This window comes from Gorilla gorilla, chromosome X (assembly GCF_029281585.2).
Source record: "Gorilla gorilla gorilla isolate KB3781 chromosome X, NHGRI_mGorGor1-v2.1_pri, whole genome shotgun sequence".
NCBI classification, from domain to species: Eukaryota; Metazoa; Chordata; class Mammalia; order Primates; family Hominidae; genus Gorilla; species Gorilla gorilla.
Genome location: NC_073247.2, coordinates 119,380,340 through 119,402,400, shown reverse-complemented (window position 1 = coordinate 119,402,400; position 22,061 = coordinate 119,380,340). Strand labels below are relative to the sequence as shown.

General features: G+C 50.0%; 1 protein-coding gene across 1 annotated transcript in view; it reads right to left on the bottom strand.

The window, feature by feature from the left end:
• Nucleotides 1-13,722: 13,722 nt before the first annotated feature.
• Nucleotides 13,723-22,061, bottom strand: part of FRMPD3 (FERM and PDZ domain containing 3) — a 78,692-nt gene continuing 70,353 nt past the window's right edge. The window contains exons 13-14 of the mRNA XM_019018959.3: nucleotides 20,846-21,667; nucleotides 13,723-18,697 (exon numbers count right to left, since the gene is read on the bottom strand). Of these exons, the coding sequence (XP_018874504.2) occupies nucleotides 15,621-18,697; nucleotides 20,846-21,667 (3,899 nt within the window). The 3' untranslated portion in view covers nucleotides 13,723-15,620. The remainder of the gene's footprint in view (nucleotides 18,698-20,845; nucleotides 21,668-22,061) is intronic.

The window sequence follows — 22,061 nt, the reverse complement described above, 5'->3', positions numbered from 1 at the left end:
CACCACACTTCCTATAAAGCCTGCAGAGCTGTGAGCCAATTAAATCTCTTTTTCTTTATAAATTACCGAGACTCGGGTATTTCTTTGTAGTAATGCAAAAAAACAGCCTAGTATAGGCACGTACTTGTTATTTTAGACATAACGCTATTGCAGACTTAACAGACTACAGTATAGTGTAAATGTAATTTCTATATGCACTGGGAAATCAAAAAAAATTCATGTGATTTGCTTTATTGCAATGTTTGATTTACTGTGGTGGTTTGGAACTGAGCCCACAATATCTCCAAGGTATGCCTGTAAATTATCATAGAAGCTTGGACTCATTAGTTTAAAACTAAACACAGGCTGGATGCGGTGGCTCACTCCTGTACTGCCAGCACTTTGGGAGGCCAAGGTGGGCGGATCACAAGGTCATAAGTTCAAGAGCAGCCTGGCCAACATGGTGAAACCCTGTCTCTACTAAAAATACAAAAATTAGCCAGGCATGGTGGCATGCACCTGTAATCCTAGCTACTTGGGAGGCCGAGGCAGAAAAATTGCTTGAATCTGGGAGGCAGAGGTTCCAGTGAGCTGAGATTACATCACTGCACTCCAGCCTGCGTGACAGAGCAAGACTCCGTCTGGGCAGTGGGGCGGGTTGGGAACTAAACATTCCATTATGGCAAAAACTAAGTGCTGTAATCTGATTTGCTAACTGTAGAATGTAAATGTGTGTGGAAAGAATGTTATCTTTGCTCCTTATTTCTCTCTAGAAAGATAAGCACAATCAGGGTATGTGGGCAAGGAATTACTCTTTGAGAGATTTAATTTTTTATTTTTATATATTTATTTATTTAGTTAGTTATTTTGAGACAGAGTCTGGCTCTTGTCACCCAGGCTGGAGTGTAGTGGTGCAATCTCGGCTCACTGCAACCTCAGTCCACCTCCCAGGTTCAAGCGATTCTCCTGTCTCAGTCTCCTGAGTAGCTGAAATTACAGGCACCCATCACCATGCCCGGCTAATTTTTTGTAGTTTTAGTAGAGACAGGGTTTCACCATGTTGGTCAGGCTGGTCTCAAACTCCTGACCTCAAGTGATCCACCCGCCTCAGCCTCCCAAAGTGCTGGGATTACAGACATGAGCCACCTTGCCCAGCAAGAGATTTAATTAAAATCTCTTTGAGGAGATTTGAATTAAAATACTTTAGGAAAAAAAAATGTCCTCAGCCAGGCATGGTGGCTCATGCCTGTAATCCTGGCACTTTGGGAGGCCAAGGCAGGTGGATCACCTAAGGTTAGGAGTTCGAGACCAGCCTTGCCAACATGGTGAAACCCCGTCTCTACTAAAAAACAAAACAAAACAAAAAAAAAAACAAAAAACAAAACAGAATTAGCCGGGTGTGGTGGTGCATGCCTGTAATCTCAGCTACTTGGGAGGCTGAGGCAGTAGAATTCCTTGAACCCAGGAGGTGGAGGTTGTAGTGAGCTGAGATTGTGCCACTGCACTCCAGCCTAGGCAACAAGAGCTAAACTCCGTCTCAAAAAAAAAAAAAAAAAAAAAAAGAAAGAAAAAGAAAAGACGGCCAGGCACGGTGGCTCACGCCTGTAATCCCAGCACTTTGGGAGGCCAAGGCGGGCGGATCACGAGGTCAGGAGATCGAGACCATCCTGGCTAACACAGTGAAACCCCATCTCTACTAAAAATACAAAAGATTAGCCGGGCATGGTGGTGGGCACCTGTAGTCCTGGCTACTTGGGAGGCTGAGGCAGGAGAATGGCGTGAACCTGGGAGGTGGAGCTTGCAGTGAGCTGAGATTGCGCCACTGCACTCCAGCCTTGGCCACAGAGCGAGATTCTGTCTCAAAAAAAAAAAAAAAAGAAAGAAAGAAAGAAAAAGAAAAAAAACTCCTCAAACCTTTAGGGATGGATGAACATGGACAAATTAGACCATCAGAATAGGAACAATGTATGTGTCAGGTAGGCATTAAGTTCGTAAGAGGTTTTTAAAAACTGGCTGAGTTACATGTAAATCATGGCGAGTTCTGTAAATTTGATATACTGTCATTCAAAAGAAATATGCTGAGTACCTATATACCAGGGCCTCTGGAGGGTGCACCTACAGAGAATTAACACTACACTATCTTTTCCCTTGAGTGAAGCAGGCAAGACAGATACTTACAGAAATAAGGTTAATAATGGGGGCATGAGAAACATGATCATATTGAAAGAATCTGGGAAGAGTCTTGCAGAAAATGGGTGAGGTAAGACCAAAGATATTAACCTGAGGATACAGAGCAGGGAGAAGAGCTTTAACAAAGGCCATGGGCAGGTGAATGTATGTGTGGGGTGAGGCGAGGAAGGGTGTGTTGAGAGCTCAGGCAAGAAAGACAGCTAGAAGCCTGTGATGGTCAGATTTTTTTTTTAAGACAGGGGCTTACTATGTTGCCCAGGCTGGTCTCGAACTCCTGGGCTCAAGTGATCCCCCTGCTTCGACCTCCCAAGTAACTGGGACTACAGTCATGTGCTGTTGCACCCAGCTGATGGTGAATTTTATGTGTCAACTTGAGTAGGCTGTGGTCCCAGTTATTGAATCAAACACTGGTCTAGGTGTTGCTGTAAAGGTATTTTGTAAATGTGATTAGCATTCATAATGGGTCGACTTTAAGTACAGGAGATTTTCCTAGTTAGTCTGGGTGAGCCTGATCCAATCAGTTGAAAAGCCTTAAGAGTGGAACTGAGGTTTCTGTAAGGAAAAATAAATTTCATGTGTGGAGTGCAGCTTCAGCTACTGCCCAGAATTCCAGCCTGCCCTTCCTGATGGCCTGCCCCACGGATTTCAGACCAGCCTAGCCAGCCCCCACAATGATGTAAGCCAAATCCTTACAATAAATTTCTTAATATATGTCTCATACTGGTTCTCCTTCTCTCTCTCTTTTTTTTTTTTTTTTGAGATGGATTTTTGCTCGCTCTTGTTGCCCAGGCTGGAGTGCAATGGCACGGTCTCGGCTGACTGCAACCTCTGCCTCCCGGTTTCAAGTGATTCTCCTGCTTCAGCCTCCCAAGTAGCTGGGATTATAGGCGTGTGCCACCACGCCCAGCTAATTTTGTATTTTTGGTAGAGACGGGGCTTCATCTTGTAGGTCAGGCTGGTCTCGAACTCCTGACCTCAGGTGATCCACCTACCTCGGCCTCCCAAAGTGCTGGGATTACAGGTGTGAGCCACTGTGCCCAGCCTGGTTCTCTTTCTCTAGTTGACCCTGACTGATATAAAACCAGATTGTGGAGGGCTTTGAATGCCAGTTTGAGAGTGCTGAGTGCAGTCCAGATGAGGGGAGCTCTGATCTAAGACCTAGAAGGAAAGGGAAGGGAAGAGCATTGATAATTCTAGAAAATGCTGAGGGATGCCCTCTTGCCCATATTTCATATTTCCAACTAACTCCAAAGCTCAAGGCCTCTGGGAAAATTATGTAAACACCCTTCTCAGTGGAAGGGCTCCCACCCTGTCCCCACCGCATGGGGTGTTTCGGTCTGGCTGGCTGTACCTCCCTTTGAGATCCCAGGCATTATAGGAGAGTCTAAATTCATCCACTTGTTCCAGTCAGTCATTTCTTCTGCAGGCATTTCTTTTTGTTGCTGTTTATTTACATTTTTTTTTTTTTTTTGCTGGGACATGATAATTTTTATTTATTTATTTATTTGACAAGGTCTCACTCTGTTGCCCAGGCTGGAGTGCAGGGGCGCCTTCTCAGCTCACTGCAACCTCCGTCTCCTGGGTGCAAGCAATCCTCCCACCTCAGCCTCCCAAGTGGCTGGGACTACACACATGCACCACCACACCCAGGTAAAATTTTTTGTATTTTTTTGTAGAGACAGGGGGGGTCTCACCATGTTGCCCAGGCTGGTCTCGAACTCCTGGCCTCAAGTGATCCACCCACCTCAGCCCCCCAAAGTGTTAGGATTACAGTTATGAGCCACCGCACCTGGCGTTCTGCAGGTATTTCTTTCTTTTCTTTTCTTTGTTTTTTTTTTTTTTTGAGACGGAGTCTCGCTCTGTCACCCAGGCCGGAGTGCAGTGGCGCGATCTCGGCTCACTGCAAGCTCTGCCTCCCGGGTTCACGCCACTCTCCTGTCTCAGCCTCCCGAGCAGCTGGGACTACAGGCACCTGCCACCACGCCCGGCTAATTTTTTTGTATTTTTAGTAGAGACGGGGTTTCACTGTGTTAGCCAGGATAGTCTTGATCTCCTGACCTCGTGATCTGCCCGCCTCGGCCTCCCAAAGTGCTGGGATTACAGGAGTGAGCCACCGCGCCCGGCCTTCTGCAGGCATTTCTTGGGCAGCAACTGTGGACAAAGTACTGTACAGTGCTCAGCTTCCAGATTACAGAAATGAATAAAATGTGGCCCTTACCTCCAAGAAGCTTTACAAACAGACTTGTCGAGCACTAACTTTAACAGCAGACAGAGAGAAAGAAGCCCACTCCTCTCCTCCCTGCAGGACCAAATCATCCTTTTCTGAGCCTGCCACTTTGATCCCTAGCACAGTGGGCTTCTTGCAGCCCAGTGGAAGATTTGACTAGCTGGGCTTTTTTTCATCTTCAAGCAACCTGGCCCACTCCCGGTTATTAGCATTTCTTTCAGGGTATTTTCTCTTTTCTATCTCCTATGTCTGCTCCAGTTTTTCCCTCTCGAAGCTAGTGTGACCTGCTCTCATTGTTCACATTCCCTCCTTGGCCTTGTCAGCCAACCCCCAATTCAATGCCAAGTGGTGAGCTTTCAAAGGCCACCACAAAGTCTATCACAGATACAGAGACTGCCCACGCTGCAGCCCATGCCGACCTCACCGCCTCTCAGGAGTTGGCCCTTCTATTGGGGCACAGACTCCCAATCTTTTTTTTTTTTTTTGAGACGAAGTCATGCTCTGTCACCCAGGCTGGAGTGCAATGGCGGGATCTCGGCTCACTGCAACCTCCGCCTCCTGGGTTCAAGCGATTCTCCTGCCTCAGCCTCCCGAATAGGTGAGACTACAGGCACGTGCCACCACACCCAGCTAATTTTTTGTATTTTTAGTAGAGATGGGGTTTCACTGTGTTAGCCAGGATGGTCTCGATCTCCTGACAGACTCCCAATCTTACATTCTGAGTCTTCAGCAAGAGTGCAGGCTGTCTGAGGGCAGAGGCTATATAGCTCTTACAGTCTCTAGCATAGATCAGCCTCAGAGAAGATGCATTTTAAACACTTAAGGATTTGAATTGAAAATCTGGATTGACACTGACAGATATCTCAGGAGGTGACTTTATATATATATTTATTGATTTATTTGACACAGAGTCTGGCTCTGTCGCCCAGGCTGGAGTGCAGTGGCACAATCTCAGCTCACTGCAACCTCTGCCTCCCAGGTTCAAGCAATTCTCATGCATCAGCCTCCTGAGTAGCTGGGACTACAGGCACGTGCCACCATACCTGGGTACTTTTTGTATTTTTGTTTTAGTAGAGACAGGGTTTCACCAGGGGTAACGGGGTTGGCCAGGCTGATCTCGAACTCCTGACCTCAAGTGATCAGCCTGCTTCAGCCTCCCAAAGTGCTGGGATTACAGGCGTGAGCCACCATGTCCTGGCAGGAGGTGACTATTAATGGCTTCTCCAAAGACTTCAACGTAGGAGTCCTCTGAAAGAGCAGAGGACTTATACATGTAAATCATAGTTTTATTAATATAAGTCTATCTTAAAATGAGTCCTGTTCTGGAAGATTTATCTCATAAAGTGAAGCTGGCTTGTTTTACCTTAGATAGGATTTGGCTGAAACCTTTAGATGTGTCTCACTCTTCAAGGGTTCCCGCGAGTTGGTTTCTTGTGAATGTAGGTGTTATTGTACAAGGTCAGTATGACAGGGAGCTAGAATCATGTAGGGATTTAAAATATGGGAGGTTTCAGTCCTTCTTGACAGAAGGTGATTAGATAAAAACAGCAGGGCCAAGTGAGCTTTGTAGTTTGTTCTGGTGCTTAAGTTTTATGAACTGGGGAGTTCTCCCAGTTTAATTACTGACTTGGGGGAATGTTGGGTGATGCTGGAAGTACTTGCCTTTGTTTAAAAATGCTTAAGTGAAAGTATGATGAGAAAAGGTGCTTTTTAAAAGCTAATAGACCCTTTAGTTCGACCCATTCATTTTATATAGTAAGAAATTGATAGCCAGAGAGGGGAAGTGAATGCCCAAGGTCACACAGCTAGTTTTTGGAAGAGCTGCAAGTCGAATCAAAGTCTTCTGGCTCATGGTGTAGGGCTTTCGCTTGCAGCTTTGTTACAGAGCCAAGCTAATATGGGCTCAGGGCCGCAGGAACTCCAAATCAAATAAAAGTCTCTTTCATTGTTCAGCAGGAGAAAATCTGTCCAGTTTCTTCTTGGTTCCTTGAGTCTTTTCAGGTCCCTGGAGGCATTGTACATTCCTGCTGCGCCAGGTTAGGAAGGGGCAGGGATGCTTGTCTTTGCTGCCTTGCTTTACTACCAATTCTGTCCTTGGTGACCAAGGCCATATCAGCTTTTTTGTCTATAAGTCAAACTAAGAAGCAGGAATTGCATTTACTTCCAAGAAACTGCAAACGGCTTGCCCATACTGCAGATTTATTCTCAAATTTATATGAGTGAATCAGGGAGGGGCAGTTGGGATCCTTAGTTTATAAGGGAGCAGGCTGAGGGATTGAGTGAGTAGGGATCTAGAGAAGGCAGAGAGAACAGATGTTACCTCAGTGGCTTGGGCACTCCCCACTGTCATAATCACATAATTGAGAGAAGGGATTTCTGACAGCCACATTACCAAGGTAACACAGGATGCATATCAATTTAAAAAATCATGACCGGGCATGGTGGTTCATGCCTGTAATCCCAGCACTTTGGGAGGCTGAGGCAGGCAGATCACCTGAAGTTAGGGGTTCGAGACCAGCCTGGCCAACATGGTGAAATCCCGTCTCTACTAAAAATACAAAAGTTAGCTGTGTGTGGTGGTGGGCTCCTATAATCCCAGCTACTTGGGAGGCTAAGGCAGGAGAATTGCTTGAACCCAGGAGGTGGAGTTTGCAGCGAGCAGAGATCGTGCCATTAAGAGAAAGAACTGCACTCCAGCCTGGGTGAAAAGAGCGAAACTCCATCTCAAATTTTTTTTTCATTTTTTAATACAAAAATTAGCTGGGTGTGGTGGTGCATACCTGTAGTCCCCGCTACTTGGAGGACTGAGGCAGGAGAATCACTTGCACCCGAGAGGCGGAGGTTGCAGTGAGCTGAGATCGTGCCACTGCACTCCAGCCTGGGCAACAGAGCCAGACTCCATCTCAAAAATCAGATTCATTGCATTCTGCATTGGATATGAGTATATCTGACATTGTAGGAAGCCCTTAGGCCCAGCACAAAGTGCTTTATTCAGTTAATCAGATGGCTGAAGTTCATTACGTTGCCCTGGCAGAGAAAATGGGGAGATGTAGTTCAAAAGATACAAAGTAGCAAATATGTAGGATGTAGGATGTAGGATGAAGTCTAGAGATCTAATGTACAACATGTAACATGTCTATGCTACCAGTTTTTGCTTGGGGAGAGGAAGAGAAAAAGGTGGGTTTTTGTTGTTGTTGTTGTTTTGTTTTTGTTTTTTGAGACAGAATCTCACTTTGTCACCCAGGCTGGAGTGCAGTGGCACGATCTCGGCTCACTGCAACCTCTGCTGCCCAGGTTCAGGCGATTCTCCTGCCTCAGCCTCCTGAGTAGCTGGAATTACAGGCATGCACCACCATGCCCAGCTAATTTTTGTCTTTTTAGTAGAGACAGGGTTTTGCCATGTTGTCCAGGCTGCTCTCGAACTCCTGACCTCAGATGATCCATCGGCCTTGGCCTGCCAAAGTGCTGGGATTACAGGTGTGAGCCACCATGCCTGGAATGAATATTCTCTTTAAAAAAAAAAACAAAACCAAAACCAAAACCAAAACCAAAACCCTTTCCTATTAAGCCTAAATGTTGAGGAAAAATTAGAAATTCAAGCTTCCTTTATTACAGCTGCTTTTAGCAAGGAGGATGAGGATGGAGGAAGAGCAGGAAGATGTCAGAGAAACATGTGAGGGGTATTGGCCAAAGGCCAAGATGAGCTTCGTGTTCACCAGACTGTGTCCACTGAGGACAGGGATTCTCCATTGAGGAAGTGAGCTGGCTTCACAATTTCGAAAAAAAGGCCCAGGGAAAAAGAGGTCTTGCAGGTCCTTTTTGAGGGAAACTAACTGAAAATGGCTTTGCCTGGGAGCAATGGATATTTGGAGAAAACAGTCCCCCAAAGCTCTGCTGGCCAAGTTTCTAGTTCCAGGCCTTTGGTGCAAGCTTAATTAGTTTCTGTGGACCAGCTGCAAATGGGGCAGTTCGATTTGCGCTTGTTAAGCTTGTACAGCTAAGACTCAGGATTTTTACAGCTGCGTTTTCAGCACCACCTCATTAATCCTCACAGCCATAGAGGGAGGCTGAAGACTCAGTCATCTTCATTTTAGAGGAGAGGCCCAAAGAGGTAAAATGACGTATACCCCATCATATGGCAAGTCAGTGGCTGGGCTGAAAAATAGAAGTGAGCCCTGATTCTAGGGTGAGCTGCTCAGCCTAGCCCACACAGCTTCCCTGCTTTGCTTGCTCATTGCAGATGCAGAAATCTCCGGCTGGTTCCCCTCAGTCTGGGCTTGGGGCTGACCTGCTGCTAAAGTGTGTAATAGGCAACAGTTGGGGGGCAGGGGCAGGGAAGGGGAGGGAGCCTTTGATAATGCTGCCCCATCTCCTCTTGGTGTCCCTTTCTGACACCCTGTCACTTCAGGTCTTTCTCTTTTTTTTAGATACAGGATCTTGCTCTATCACCTAGGCTGGAGTGCAGTGGCAGTGTGACTTTCTGGGCTCAAAGGATCCTCCCACCTGAGTCTCTTGAGTAGCTAGGACAACAGGCGTGTGCTACTATGTCTGGCTAATTTTCTTTAAAGAGATGGGGTCTTGCTATGTTGCTCAGGTCTCCAACTCCTAGGCTCAAGCGATCCTCCTGCCTTACCTCCCAAAGTGTTGGGAAAACAGGCATGAGCCACCCTACCTGGCCATTCCAGGTCTCATATCCCTGAACAAGCGCTTGACCCCCACCCTGTGCCCAGATCCACGGAAATAGACGGGTCCCAGCTATCCTCCCCTTGAGGCTTATGCAACCAGCTGGCTCATCTGATGGGCCCCAAGTGTGTCAATACTTCCATCCAAGCATGTCTATTAGTCGAAGAGAGTGAACTTGGATGCTGGGTAGATGGCTATGGGAATGTCACCAAAAGTATCAGACATAAGACTCAAGTGTCTTTGAAATGATATGTATCTTTAAAAGGCATTCATGTTTGCATTCCTCACATGATGCTTTTAGATAAAAATATTTAATGTGGGCCGGGTGTGGTGGCTCATGTCGGTAATCCTAGGACTTTGGGAGGCCGAGGTGGGCAGATCACCTGAGGTCGGGAGTTCGAGACCAGCCTGACCAACATGGAGAAACCCCATCTCTACTGAAAATACAAAATTAGCTGGGCGTGGTGGTGCATGCCTGCAATCCCAGCTACTCAGAAGGCTGAGACAGGAGAATTGCTTGAACCCAGGAGGCGGAGGTTGCAGTGAGCTGAGATCACGCCATTGCACTCCAGCCTGGGCAGTGAGAGTGAAACTCTGTCACAAAATAAGTAAATAATAATGTGTCATCAGAATGATATTTTCCTCCAAAATCTTGGAGAAAAATTCAAATGTGTCAGGAGTATGGGCCACATTGTAACTGTGGCTTTTTGTGTCTGCCAGCACATTGCCACATACTCTGGGGGGCTCAGACCCCAGGTGGAGGAGCACAGGGAGTCCCATATCAGTGGGCAGATGGTAGAGGATGAGGGGACCACCTGAGAGCCACGTGCATATTTTGAAGGCTGCTTTTTGGACATAACGCTCAACCCACAAATTTCCATGCACATATACTGTTTCATCCCTGGCTCCCTCAAAGAGGCATGAGGCACAAGGGCAGACCAGAGAAGATAGGTTAGGGGACAGGTGGGCTTGCACTCACATTTCAATGTTACAGGCCACCTGTTACACACAGGCCGCCTGGACCCTGAGCAGCAATTACAGGTCATCTTCTGATGAGTGTGGCTGCATCCATGCCTCTGTTTCTGGGAGAAGTGATTAGCAGGTAAGGTTGAAGTCAGGAGTGGTGGCTCATGCCTGTAATCCCAGCATTTTGGGAGGCTGAGGCAGGGAGATCACTTGAGCCCAGGAGTTTGAGACCAGCCTGGGCAATATGGCAAAACCCTGTCTCTACAAAAAAATAAATAAATAAAAATAAAAATCAGTTGGATGTGGTGGTGGGTGCCTGTAGTCCCAGCTACTTGGGAGGCTGAGGTGGGGGATCACCTGAGCTCAGGAGGTCTAGGCTGCAGTGAGCTGTGATTATGCCACTGCACTGCAGCCTGGGTGACGGAGTGAGAACCTGTTTAACAACAAGAACAAAAACCCCACAAAGGTAGGTTCCTCCCTGCACTTCCAGATGCTGCGGAGAATGAGCCTGGGTCCACAGAAAGGTGGGGTCGGGCTAAGTACTGTAGGGTAGTAGTTGAAAGCATGATGGGCTGGGTTTGAAAACTGATAGGCTTACCACTTACCAGCTGTGTGACCTTGGGCTAGTGACTTGTCTAGGCTTCAATTTCCTCCTCTGATAAATGGAAATGATAATAGTACCTCTCTCAAAGGATTATTGTGAAGGTTAAATGAGATCATGTGTGTAAAGTACTTAGCAAGGTATCTGGCATATGGCAAGTGTTCATACACAGTTGTTTTTGCCTATTTAAGGGCAAGGTTCAATTTTTCTGTGTTGTGGAAGACTCCCAACATAGTACAGATGCATATTCCTTTTAGCCAAAGCCTTGAAAATGAGAATGAGGTATCAATATCCAGAGGGAAGGACATCACAGACAGGAGAACAGGAAAAGCTAAACCCGAGCTTATTCCTAAGTAGTAGGTAAAAATCCTGCAGCTGAAAACATCACACAGACACCAGAACATGTCCCTGTTATGCTGGGGTGTGGCATCAACCAATGACTTGGTGCGTGGATGCGTAGGCCTTTGTGGGTGTCACTAGAAACGCTCATGTGAAACAAGAAGTTCTGTACCTGCAAGAAGGCAGCCTTCATCATTTCCACTTTACAGTGGCTTCCAGCCGGTCAGGACATTGAACCCAAGAAACCCGCCTGGAGTCCAGGACATTTCTCCAGGGACCAGGACTGAATCCTCAGAGGTCATTTCCTCCGACTCCATGGAGGACTTCCTTCTCGCTCCAGATGTACACCCACAGTCTGGCTTCCAGGCTGCAGGATGAGGAATGGGATGTGGCTATTACCTTGGAATCAGATGTGGTTATTACCCTTACCCTACTGGCTGTTCGGAGGAATTCGATCCTAAGACATAAATGTATGCCCCCTCCCAATGCTGGCAGTTGACCCTCACCTACCTCTTTGGCAGCAAAAATTCTGGCGGAGGCAGGTTCTTTCAATTCATTGCTGATGAAATTACCTATTATCCACAGTGCCTTCACAACAGCTTGAAAAAAATGTGATTGTGCCAGCACCCACTGGCATTTTGGGTCCACGCCAACAGTATGAACCCATTTTCCTTTAAGTGGCTGAAGTCAGAAAGGCAGGAATCAGGCTCTGGGACACTTGGATGGGGTGACTGGAGAGCATCAGCTTCAGGTTCAGGTTGAGGCCAAAGATGGCAAGGAAGACACTGGTGGGAATATGGCCTTTCCCTGCACTCCCAGATACTGCAGATAATGACCCTGGGTCTGAGGTGACTGTCAGTCACCTCAGGAGAGTTTCAGGAGCTTTTGGAAAGTAGTTGGTGAAACTCAGCTGAGTTGGTGGGGCATGGAATGATGGCCCCAACTCCTCATCTTTTGATAGGAGGATGCCAGGCTGTCTAGCCATGTCCAGCTACACTGCCCCAAATCAACCACTCCCAGAGGGGACAGAGCCCTTTTCACTCACACACAAGTCTGGGATGGCTCTCTCATGACAGTCATCTCCTTCAACACTCATTTATTCTACAAATATGTGAATACTACTATGTGCCAGATACTGTGTGGGTGGGTACCCAGGGTGTAAAACTAAATAAGAATGTTTTCTGACCTTAAGGAGCTACCAGTGTAGTTAGTGCAGGGCCTTAGGGCTCCTGAGTTTTCAGACTGTCCAGTTGGGTCATTTTGAGTGGCAGTGGGCTTCAGTTTATCATGGCATTGACTCGCACTGAATCCCAACCTTAGTGCTGTGGGACAGTATGCCTGGCAGGCAGCACCCAGAAGAGCTCTGCCTGTAGTCCAAGGGCTGCTGCCTGTGGTTCCCTCCCATGTTTAAAGAGGAGCTTTGGCTTGGTGTTGAGGAACATGCAGAGAATCCCAGCCTGACTGTGCTGCCACTGACTGTGCTGCCCCTGGCTCCTCTTCAATGCTTTGCTTCCAAACCTCTTTAGCCATAACCTTTGCAGACATGGAAAAAAAGGAGTCTGTAGGCCGAGTGTGGTGGCTCACGCCTGTAATCCCAACAGTTTGGGAGAATGAGGTGGGTGGATCACCTGAGGTCAGGAGTTTGAGACCAGCCTGACCAACATGGTGAAACCCCGTCTCTGCAAAAAAAAAAAAAAAAAAAAAAAAATTAGCTGGGCGTGGTGGTGGGCACCTGTAATCCCAGCTACTTGGGAGGCTGAGGCAGGAGAATCACTTGAACCCAGGAGGCGGAGGTTACAGTGAGCTGAGATGACACCATTGCACTCCAGCCTGGGTGACAGAGCGAGACTTTGTCTCAAAAAAAAAAAAAAAAAAAGAGTCTGTTATCAATCTTTCGAAGTGACTAAGTAGGATCACTGTACACAATTGTGTAGCTTGTATACATAGCCAATGAGGCAAGTCGGGCTGGACAGGGCTGAAATTACCAAGCCATGTGCCCATCACACAGAGGGTGTCATGGTGGGGGCACGGGCAGCAGGAAGAACCTTTTTCTAATTTGGACAAAGATGCCTCAGGCTAGTGAAGACCTGTAAGTACCAGAAGAAAATTAGGAAACAGGAGAAACAAAATAATTTCTCACCCTTGGGTAACTCTGAAGAGCCAGAAGGGTTAGCTCTGATTAGGGTCCTAATGCTTCCATACTATGGAAACAATCCCTCCTTCCCACCCCACTACATGGCCGGAGGCTGTTGCAAGGGATTCCATAGCCTAAACTGCGAGGCAGTCAGGCTGCACTCTGAGAGCAAGAAGGCACAGTTCAGAGGGAGAGGCCCCATTTCCCAACCCCAGTCTGAGGAGTGGCCTAAAATCCTAATTCCCAGGCCATCTGATACACTAGGCACAGAGCACACTGTGTTTCTCCACACAATCCCCCACACCACCTCCAGCCCTTCAGCTCTGAGGTCACAGCCATGGGGCCCAGGTGAGCCAGAAGCCTCGTGGTCAAGAGAAAGAGGTAGACAATTTCCAACTCCCATGAGAAACAGGAGGCTTCAAAGAGGAGCAAAGGGGATCCCCTGTGTGTTGGGGAGGTGGGAGGAACAGGGTCCTTAGCTGTCATCACCCACCAGTGCCCAGTATATAAGAGCAGGGGCCCAGGACGAGCACACAAAGGGCCACCACCAACCAACAATTCAAGGACACAAGGACACCCACAAAGAGGCACCGCAAAGACTTATTGGGATAGTAAGATGAATAGATTTAATCATTCTTGTTTGAAAAACAAGACATAAATTAGTATATATATATATAATTTATATATTTTATGTAGTATATATACTATATACAGACATTAGAAAATGTTTCCTCTCCATGAGGCTGAGGGAGAGGTGAAGGATGGCGGTGGAATGACACAGGCAGGGGCTGAGTGGCGAAGTTGGGAGAAAAAGAAGACCATGTCAGCACTCCAGCTTGCAGTGGCTGAGGGGAAAAGCATTCCCCACTGGCTGCATCTCTGGTCCATTCAACAACTTGGTCCTGGGGGAGGAGAAGCAAGGAAGTGAGGGGCTGGATTCTGCAGAAGAAACTCCCCTCCTCCTTGCCAGGAGAACTCACCACTCAGGGAGACTTTATTGCACTAGGGGCTACCAAGGATGGGCAGGGATTAAGCACAGTGTACATCTTTATAAAACTCACATCAGAATGAAAGATTTCACATGGGCCTCTGACACAGTGATGAAACAGGCAGACACAGGGCACAAGGGTGTGGGAAATGGGGAGATATGGAGAGGCGGACGAGAAGCAATCTATACAGAAGAAACATTGGCTTTCTTTGTTCCCTACAGTGGGACAGTTGGTAGGGACTCCGTGTCTTCACTCCCAGGAAGGTTGCGGGGGTGGGGGGTGTGGGGGGAGGGTTGGCAGCGGTGGTGGTGGTGGTGGTGGCAGCGGTGGCGGCGGCGGCAGCGGTGGTGGCAATAGGAGGTGTGTGTCAAGGTGGATGTTAAACAGTGTGAATTCCCTTCCAGATGGCTCCAGAGAGGGAGAAAGGTGCAGGACTGCACCGGGTAAGGCGCTCAGCTTCTTTTCTTAGAGAGACAAATCCACAGGGTCAATACACAGCCAAAAGCATATACTCAGGATTAACATATCACGCTAGCTTCCAGAAGTTTAAGATATAGTCATCAACACCCCCCACCCCTACCCCTTTCCCCCCTCCCCCCACCCCCCTCCCCGATCCACAGCTAAGTCAAACTCCCAAGGACAGTCTGTCTGGTAGAGAGATGTTGAGAGAGAAGCCTCATGCCTGCAGCAACAGCCCCTGAGCTGGGCTGGGCCGGGCTAGGCGGGCTCCTAGGCCTGCACTGGGTCTCCCCAGGCAGACGTTTTCATCAGGTACCTTACCCAAAATGAGTGGGGTGATCCCAGATGCTTGCTCCCTAGTGGACTGAGCTGCCCTGCCCATCAGTGAGGGGCAGAGCACTTTGGGGATGGCTGGTGTGGAGCTACTGGACCTGGAGGTGAGGGCTCCCCAGGCTGCTGGCCAGTTGGGCCGCTGCAAACAGCCTAGTGTGGCTGTTTTCTGCAGACATCTCACCCAGGCACAGGCCCTCAGGGTGGCATCTGCCAGGTGAGTGTGAGCCCAAGGTGGTTCGGCACATCTGGACTGAGCGCCCTCTCCCCTCGGCACGGCAATGTGGCCTGCTGCTACTGCCACTGCTCCCAGCAGGGGAGCCGATGCCATGAGGAGCTCAAAGCCTGAGGGTCCGCTTGCTTCAGGCCCTGGCTCCCCCAGCGCCCAACACGGATTGAGCAGGAAGTGAGCCTGATGTCACCTCTCAGCCCCAGAGAAGAGATAAAATACAGCTCTGCTGTGAGCAGAGTGAAGAGGGGCCTTTGCCCTCACAGTGAGGCCCAGAGGCCAGGGAAGGGGTGAGGACACCCAGGGCGGCAGCTAAGCCTGCAGCCCTTAAGAGAGAGCCTCAATCAAGAGAGTTTCCACTCCCCGGAGACTGATGGGCTCTTGGACCCTGACTGGCCCAGCAGACACACACACACTCACCACAAGATGCAAGGACCACAAAGCTCAAACCTGGGGCCATGGTTGGGGAAGGGGGACAGGTGTGGGCAGATGCCCTACTTAATAAGGGTTTTTAAGGAGTGGGTGAATGTGCTCATAACAGTCGCCGAAGTTGGGGAGCCTGGTGGATGCTCTGCGGCTGCCCCTGCAGCTGCTGCCACCTGCTGCTGCTGCTGCTGCTGTTGTTGTTGTTGCTGCTGTTGTTGTTGTTGTTGCTGCTGCTGCTGTTGTTGTTGCTGCTGCTGCTGGTTAAGGTTACGGGCTGTGGACTCCTCAGCTGCACGCAGCAGGAAGGTGTAGTTCCTCACCACCTCTTCTACCTTGGCCAGCAGCTCTTGGCGCTGGGCCTCGGAGCGCACAATGAACACCAGCCGCACGAAGGTCTCAATGAGGCTGCTCAGCACCTGGAAGCTGCCCGTGATGGCTGCCAGCATGTGAGTTGGGCTCTTGTCCACATTGGCCACACGGCGGCAGGAGGCCCGGAGCTCCTTGAACTTGAGAGCTAGCTCAAGCTTATACTCGGAGATCTGAGACACATAGGGCTTGGGGGCACGGGCCTCGGGGCTGGCCACACACTGCCGCAGGACTGTCAGCAGCTCGTTGGTGTCCAGCCGGGCAGCCAGGAAGCCATCAGGGAGGCCATAGGCATGGGCCCGCAGGGCATTGATCTTGGCCAGGCTCCCCTCGAAGGTGGACACACGGAGGTCAATCTCCTGAGTGCGGGAGGCCTCAGGGCTGCTGCTGCTGCAGGTAGCAGCATCCAGCACCTGCAGGGTCCTACTCACCACAGGCACCACCTGCTCGTCCAGCTTCATGCCAGGCAGGATCTTCATGGGGATAGAGTAGGAGAGCTCATCCTTGCCATCACTGGCATCATCTGCCATGTCACACTTGCGGTAGTAGAAGCAGTAGCGGATGGAGCAGCACTTGCTGCTCTCACTGTCCTCGTCTAGCTCGGCAGGCTTCCGGTACACCTCCTCGGGCAGTGAGAACACGGCCATCTGTCTGGGGCCTTTGGTCTCTGGGGCAACCTGGACGTAGGAGGGGTCTCCCAGCGTCGGTGACTCCAGAGACCTGCTTTTGGGACCCAAGGCTATGGGGAGGCTTGCCTCTACCTCCTTGGCCTCCCTGGGCAGCATGCCCAGGGGAGGATGTGGGTAGACATCCGAGGTCAGCGAGGCCCTGTCACCCTGGTCCAGCTCACTGATACTGTAGCGGCGCATCAGTTTCCTGTAATTGGGAGCTCCCAGACACTCGCCCCCCGAGGCACACGTGGTCAGGCACGAAACACCACTCTCAGGGTCCGATCGGCACTCTCGGGATTCCAGGCTGGTAGAACGAATGCGCTGGACATTGATGGGGCTGCTGAGGCTCACGCCTGGGCCAGCCTCTGGCTGCCTCTGGCTAGGGAGGACTCTGTCCCTTTCCCTCCCCCGGAGACTGAGCACTGGTGTCTGGGTGGCTTGTGGCCGGCCCCCCCGGCAGATGCGCTTGCAGTCGCAGCTGCGCCTCTGCTCACGGGACATGCCAGGCCCCTGCTGCACAGGGCTGCTGCGGAGCTGGCAGCTGCAGCGGCCAGGTGCTGGAGGTTGCAGGTACTCGGTGCCTGGCAGCTCCCCCTGGCTTGGTGGCTTTAGAAGTTCCTCAAGGAACTCCAGTTCATACTGCTTTACCTTCTGCAGTTGGGCCTGCCGCTCATCTGTCTCCTTCTTCTGGCGGGTCGGGAAGGTGGCAGAGAATAAATTGCGTAGCCGGAAAGGACCTCGGGATGACTTGGGTTTGGCAGGGCCTTCAGAGGTCGAGTGGGCTCCATTGAGAGTTGTTTCAAGCTTCCTAGAGGGCATGGTGCTCACCTGCCGGCTGGCAGCCTGAGACCTCAGTGGGCTCTGGCCTCGAGGTTGGCAGCTGGGGCTCTGACCTCGAGACTGGCTGCTGGGGCTGTGGCCATGAGGCTGGCAGCTGGGGCTGTGGCTTCTTGACTGGCAGCTGGGGCTCTGCAGAGCCATGGGGTAGGTAGCTCGGGGAACCAGGCTGGTCTCTTCGAGCTTGCTTCTTTTGGGTGTGCTCTCCAGCTGCGCCTTCTCCCCTTGGCTGGAGATGGTGCCCTGCTTCTGCAGGGTGGGCTTACCACCCACTGGCCCGCCTTTGCCTGCCACCTCCCCTGTAGCTTGCTTGCCCACTGACTCTCGGCTTGTTCGCAAAAGATAGCTTTTGGGAGGGAAATTTTGAACAGGCAGACTGTCCTCTTGTTGGGAGAGGTGCAGGCTGTCAGCCCGGCTGCCTGTGGGTGCTCTGGGGCTGGAAGAGACCTCTGCGCCCAGCTGATGTTGAGAATTCCGTGAGGTCTCTGGAGCACTGGGGCTAATTTTGAACTTCAGATTGTTACTGGCACTGCTGCTCATCATGCTAACCTCTGGCCTCCCCATGCTGGCCTCCAGCCTTCTCTCACCCCTGCTGGGGGGGTTCCCCAAAGCCCCACCAGCAGTGACTAGACTCTTACTGTGAACCACTTGCTGTAGGGCGGCCGAGATGATGGCAGGGGTCACACTGCTCTTTGGGTCGAGGATAAGCTTGGGGCTCAACCTGACCTCCTTGGGCAGGTTGTCCCTCAGCTCAGAGACCTGCTCTTCACTGAGGGATGATGTGGCTGCCCTCAGTGACATTTCTAGGCCTGCCCTAGTGTGGCCAGGCCCTTTGTCCTCAGGAACTGGGGACAGCAGACTCAGATTCTTCTGTTCACTAAGCTGTGGGGACAGTGCTGGGTGCACTGCCAAGGAGTATGTTCGTTCTCCCTGTACCTGGCCCTCTGACTGGGGCAGCTTCCTCCGAGCGCCAGGAGGGCCAGGACTCTGGCCTGTGGCAATGGGTTGGAGAGATGTGTTGGGATCCGGGCGCCCAAGAGAGTAAGGGGCCGTAAGAACGGCCTGGGCTGCACAGCTCTGGATCCGGAAGGGCAGGTCCTTGCGGGCAAGGAGGCTGTCCTTGTTGAGGTGCTGGGCCAGGAAGTAGGTGGTGTTCTGGTGCTGCTTCATGGCCGACATCATCTCTGACATGTCTGTGAGCTCTGAAGAGTTGGTTTCATGACCCGAGTCCAGCGATGATTCAGGAGTGATTGTGGCCAGCACAATCAGACCTGGAGGAACAGGGATAGGGCTTGTTATGCTTACTGAAATCAAGTTCTTTTCCAGCTCTACACGGTTGTCCCTCGGTATTCATGGGCGATTGGCTCTAGGATTCCTGAAGATTCCAAAACTTGCAGATGCTCAAGTCCCTGATATGAAATGGCATAGTATTTGCATGTAACCTATGTACATCTTTCCATGTACTTTAAAGCCTCTCTAGATTACTTATAATACCTCACACAATGTAAATGCTATGTAAATAGTTGTTATACTGTGTTGTTTAGGGAATAATGACAAGAAAAATCTGTACATGTTCAGTATAGACATATTTCTTTTTTTCAAATATTTTTGATCTGCGGTTGGTTGAATCAGTGGATGCAGAACCCTCAGATACAGAGGGCTGACTATATAGGAAGTGCATAGAAGCCAAGGTTAGCCAGCAGTATTTCCAGCTGGAGAAAAACAATCAGGCCTGGCGAGAATGCAGGGCTGAGGGTGGGAAGAGTGGAGGGGAGGGGACAAAGAGGGGCAAGCTATAAGAAGGGGATGAAAGGCCAGAATCCAAAACAGAAACAGAAGAGGTGACGAGAGGATCTGGGCAGTTTTATGGCAAATTACCATGCGAATCACATGCAAAACAGCATGCTAATCACAACTATTTTTAGATTCAACAGCTAGGAAATTTTTGTTAATTGTCCTAAAGAGGGGCTGGCAAAGAGAGGTCTCTCTCTATCCCTCCTCATCTGGCCAGGCCCGCCTACAGTCATTGCAGCTGAGGCCATTTAGCTGAGCTTGTCCTCTCTCCAGCAGCCACGTGGGACTCAAGCCTGGGAGCAGCTAGCACTCTCTCCAGACTCTAAGCAAAGAGAAATGCCAGCCCTGGGGGCCAAATACATGGTGGTTGTCCAATGTCAAGGGTGTCCTCACACATGGAAAAGGCAGGCTCTCTCTGACCCCAATCCCTCGTGGTCCCTATTCCTTTTCTGTTGCTGTGTCATTTACCTCTTCTCTTTCTTTTTTCTTTTCTTTTTTTTAGAGTCTCACTCTGTCACCCAGGCTAGAGTGCAGTGGTGCAATATCGGCTCACTGCGACCTCTGCCTCTCAGGTTCAAGCGATTCTTCTGCCTCAGCATCCTGAGTAGCTGAGACTACAGGTGTGCACCAGCCCACCCAGTTAATTTTTGTATTTTTAGTAGAGACAGGTTTTCACCATGTTGGCCAGGCTGATCTCGAACTCCTGACCTCAAGCAATCTGCCCACCTCGGCCTCCATAAGTGGTGGGATTACAGGTGTGAGCCACCACGCCCAGCTCTCTTCTCTTTTTTTAAGGTGTATGTATATGGAGGGACATATGTGTGACTATGGGTATGTGTCTGACATGTGTTTGTCTACAAGATGGACATACGTGTGTTTATAACAGGGAACAGCATGTATGTTGTACGGTTCTCCTGTGAACTAATACTTAGTTACAATAGCTACCACTTACTGAGGCCTTACTGTGTGCTAGGCAGTGCTTACATGCTTTGCATGAATGATCTCATTCAATCCTTATGACAACCCCATGTGATAGAACTACTTTTATAAAACCCATTTAAGATGATGGAATGAGGTTCAGAGAGAGTAAGTGCCTTGCCAAAGGTTACACTGACAATGATTGAAGAAACCAGGACTTCGGTGCATCTGATTCAGAGCCCATGTTCTTAGGCAGGATAAAGACCTCAGCCATGAGCAGTGATGGCCCTTGGCTCCCCTGGTCCCAGGTCACTAGGTAGTGAGTTGGTCATTTTGCTTTTCTTTCAATCATGTGCATGCTGGATGTTCTGTTCTTCGCCTGTCTTCTACATCTCTCACAGTTTTTCTCTGATCCTCCATCCTGGCCTGCATCTATAGCTGTCATGACCCCAATCCCTGGGATCTATCTGTAAGGCATTTCCAAAGAGATGCAATGACGAGAGCCAGAACTCTAGCTAGAGCTGAGCAGCTGCTCCCTGCTATAACATCATTGCTCCTCTGACCCTATCTAAACAACCTTTGGTACATCCACTGCCCTGACATACCTCAGTGACTCTGACACCTATTTAGGAAGACACAATGTTACCTACTGGCCCTTGTTGGACAAGAGAAGGGGGTGGAAAGAGGGAGAAGGAATCGGTCATTACCTGCAGTCTGTGGGGGTGGTGGGTGTGGTCCATCCTCGGATGCAGCCAGGGCTTCTAGAGCCTGCAGAGTGGACACCAGGGCATCATCTAGCTCCTGGGCATGATCTCGAACTGTCCGGGTCTGCACACTGTCAATCAATGTCACTGGAATCTCATCGTACAGAAGCCCACGCAGGTGGCGTCCTTGTTCCTGGCTCTGGACAGCCCGGCGCTTGGGGTCATCCTCATCAGAACTGTTGTCTCGGAAACCAGGGGGTGGGGCAGCAATGGCTGGCAACAGAGAAGTTGTCTCATCTTCCTCCTCCTCCTCCTCCTCACTCCCAGGTGGTGGGAGGGACATCAAATCTACTATATTGTCACGAGAGGAGCCAGGCTTCCCACCTTTGCGAGGGCCCAGCTGCTCCTGAAGTTTGGTTTTGCAAGAGTCACAGTAGAAATTCAGGGCTTCAGCCCCAAGGGAATTGTCCAAGGTGTAGGACCGGGCCCTGCTGGCACAAGGCTCGTGGTCTAGGCTAGCTGCATCAAAGTCATCAGGGACTACCTCATAACCTTGGCCAGAGCTTTTGGATGTGGGGTCAGACTTGGTTCGGGGCCTGGTCTCCTCAAAGAAGATTAGGTTCTCGTTGACATCTGTCTGGCTTTCCTGCTCCTTCCTTTGTTCCCGCATATGGAGGTAGCAGAAGCTGACAAGCTCAGAGTCGGCAGGCGGGGGCGTGCAGTGGCTCGATTTCCTGGGGCTGGTGCCCACGCTGCCCACATAACTACTCTCCTTTTTCCCCAGGTGGCCCCCAGTGACAGGACGGTGGGCGCTGTGCATGTAATCTAAACCCAGAAAGAGAATCAACAGATGAGCCCTGGTGCCAAGGATTGTGAATGAGCTCCCTTGTTGTCTCTGGCCCATGTCTCTGCAGCACAATCGAGTGGCAGGTCCCAAGACAAAGCATTACCTGGCTGCCAAAGATTAGGGGTAGGGAAGTTGATGAGCTATGTTACTGCTGACCCTGAAAGTAGAATGAATAGAGTCTATTAACCTGAGCTGCTAATAGCCCCATCACCTCTGAAATGGGAAAAGGCATGGGGTATGGTAGGGGTCGGGGTGAACACCCAGGTTTAGGGCCTGGTATCTGGGCACAGCTGGACTCTTACATGGATACCCTCTATCTGAAAGTCAGCTGTAAACGTATGTCCCACTTGGAACTGTTCCTACCCCTGTCCC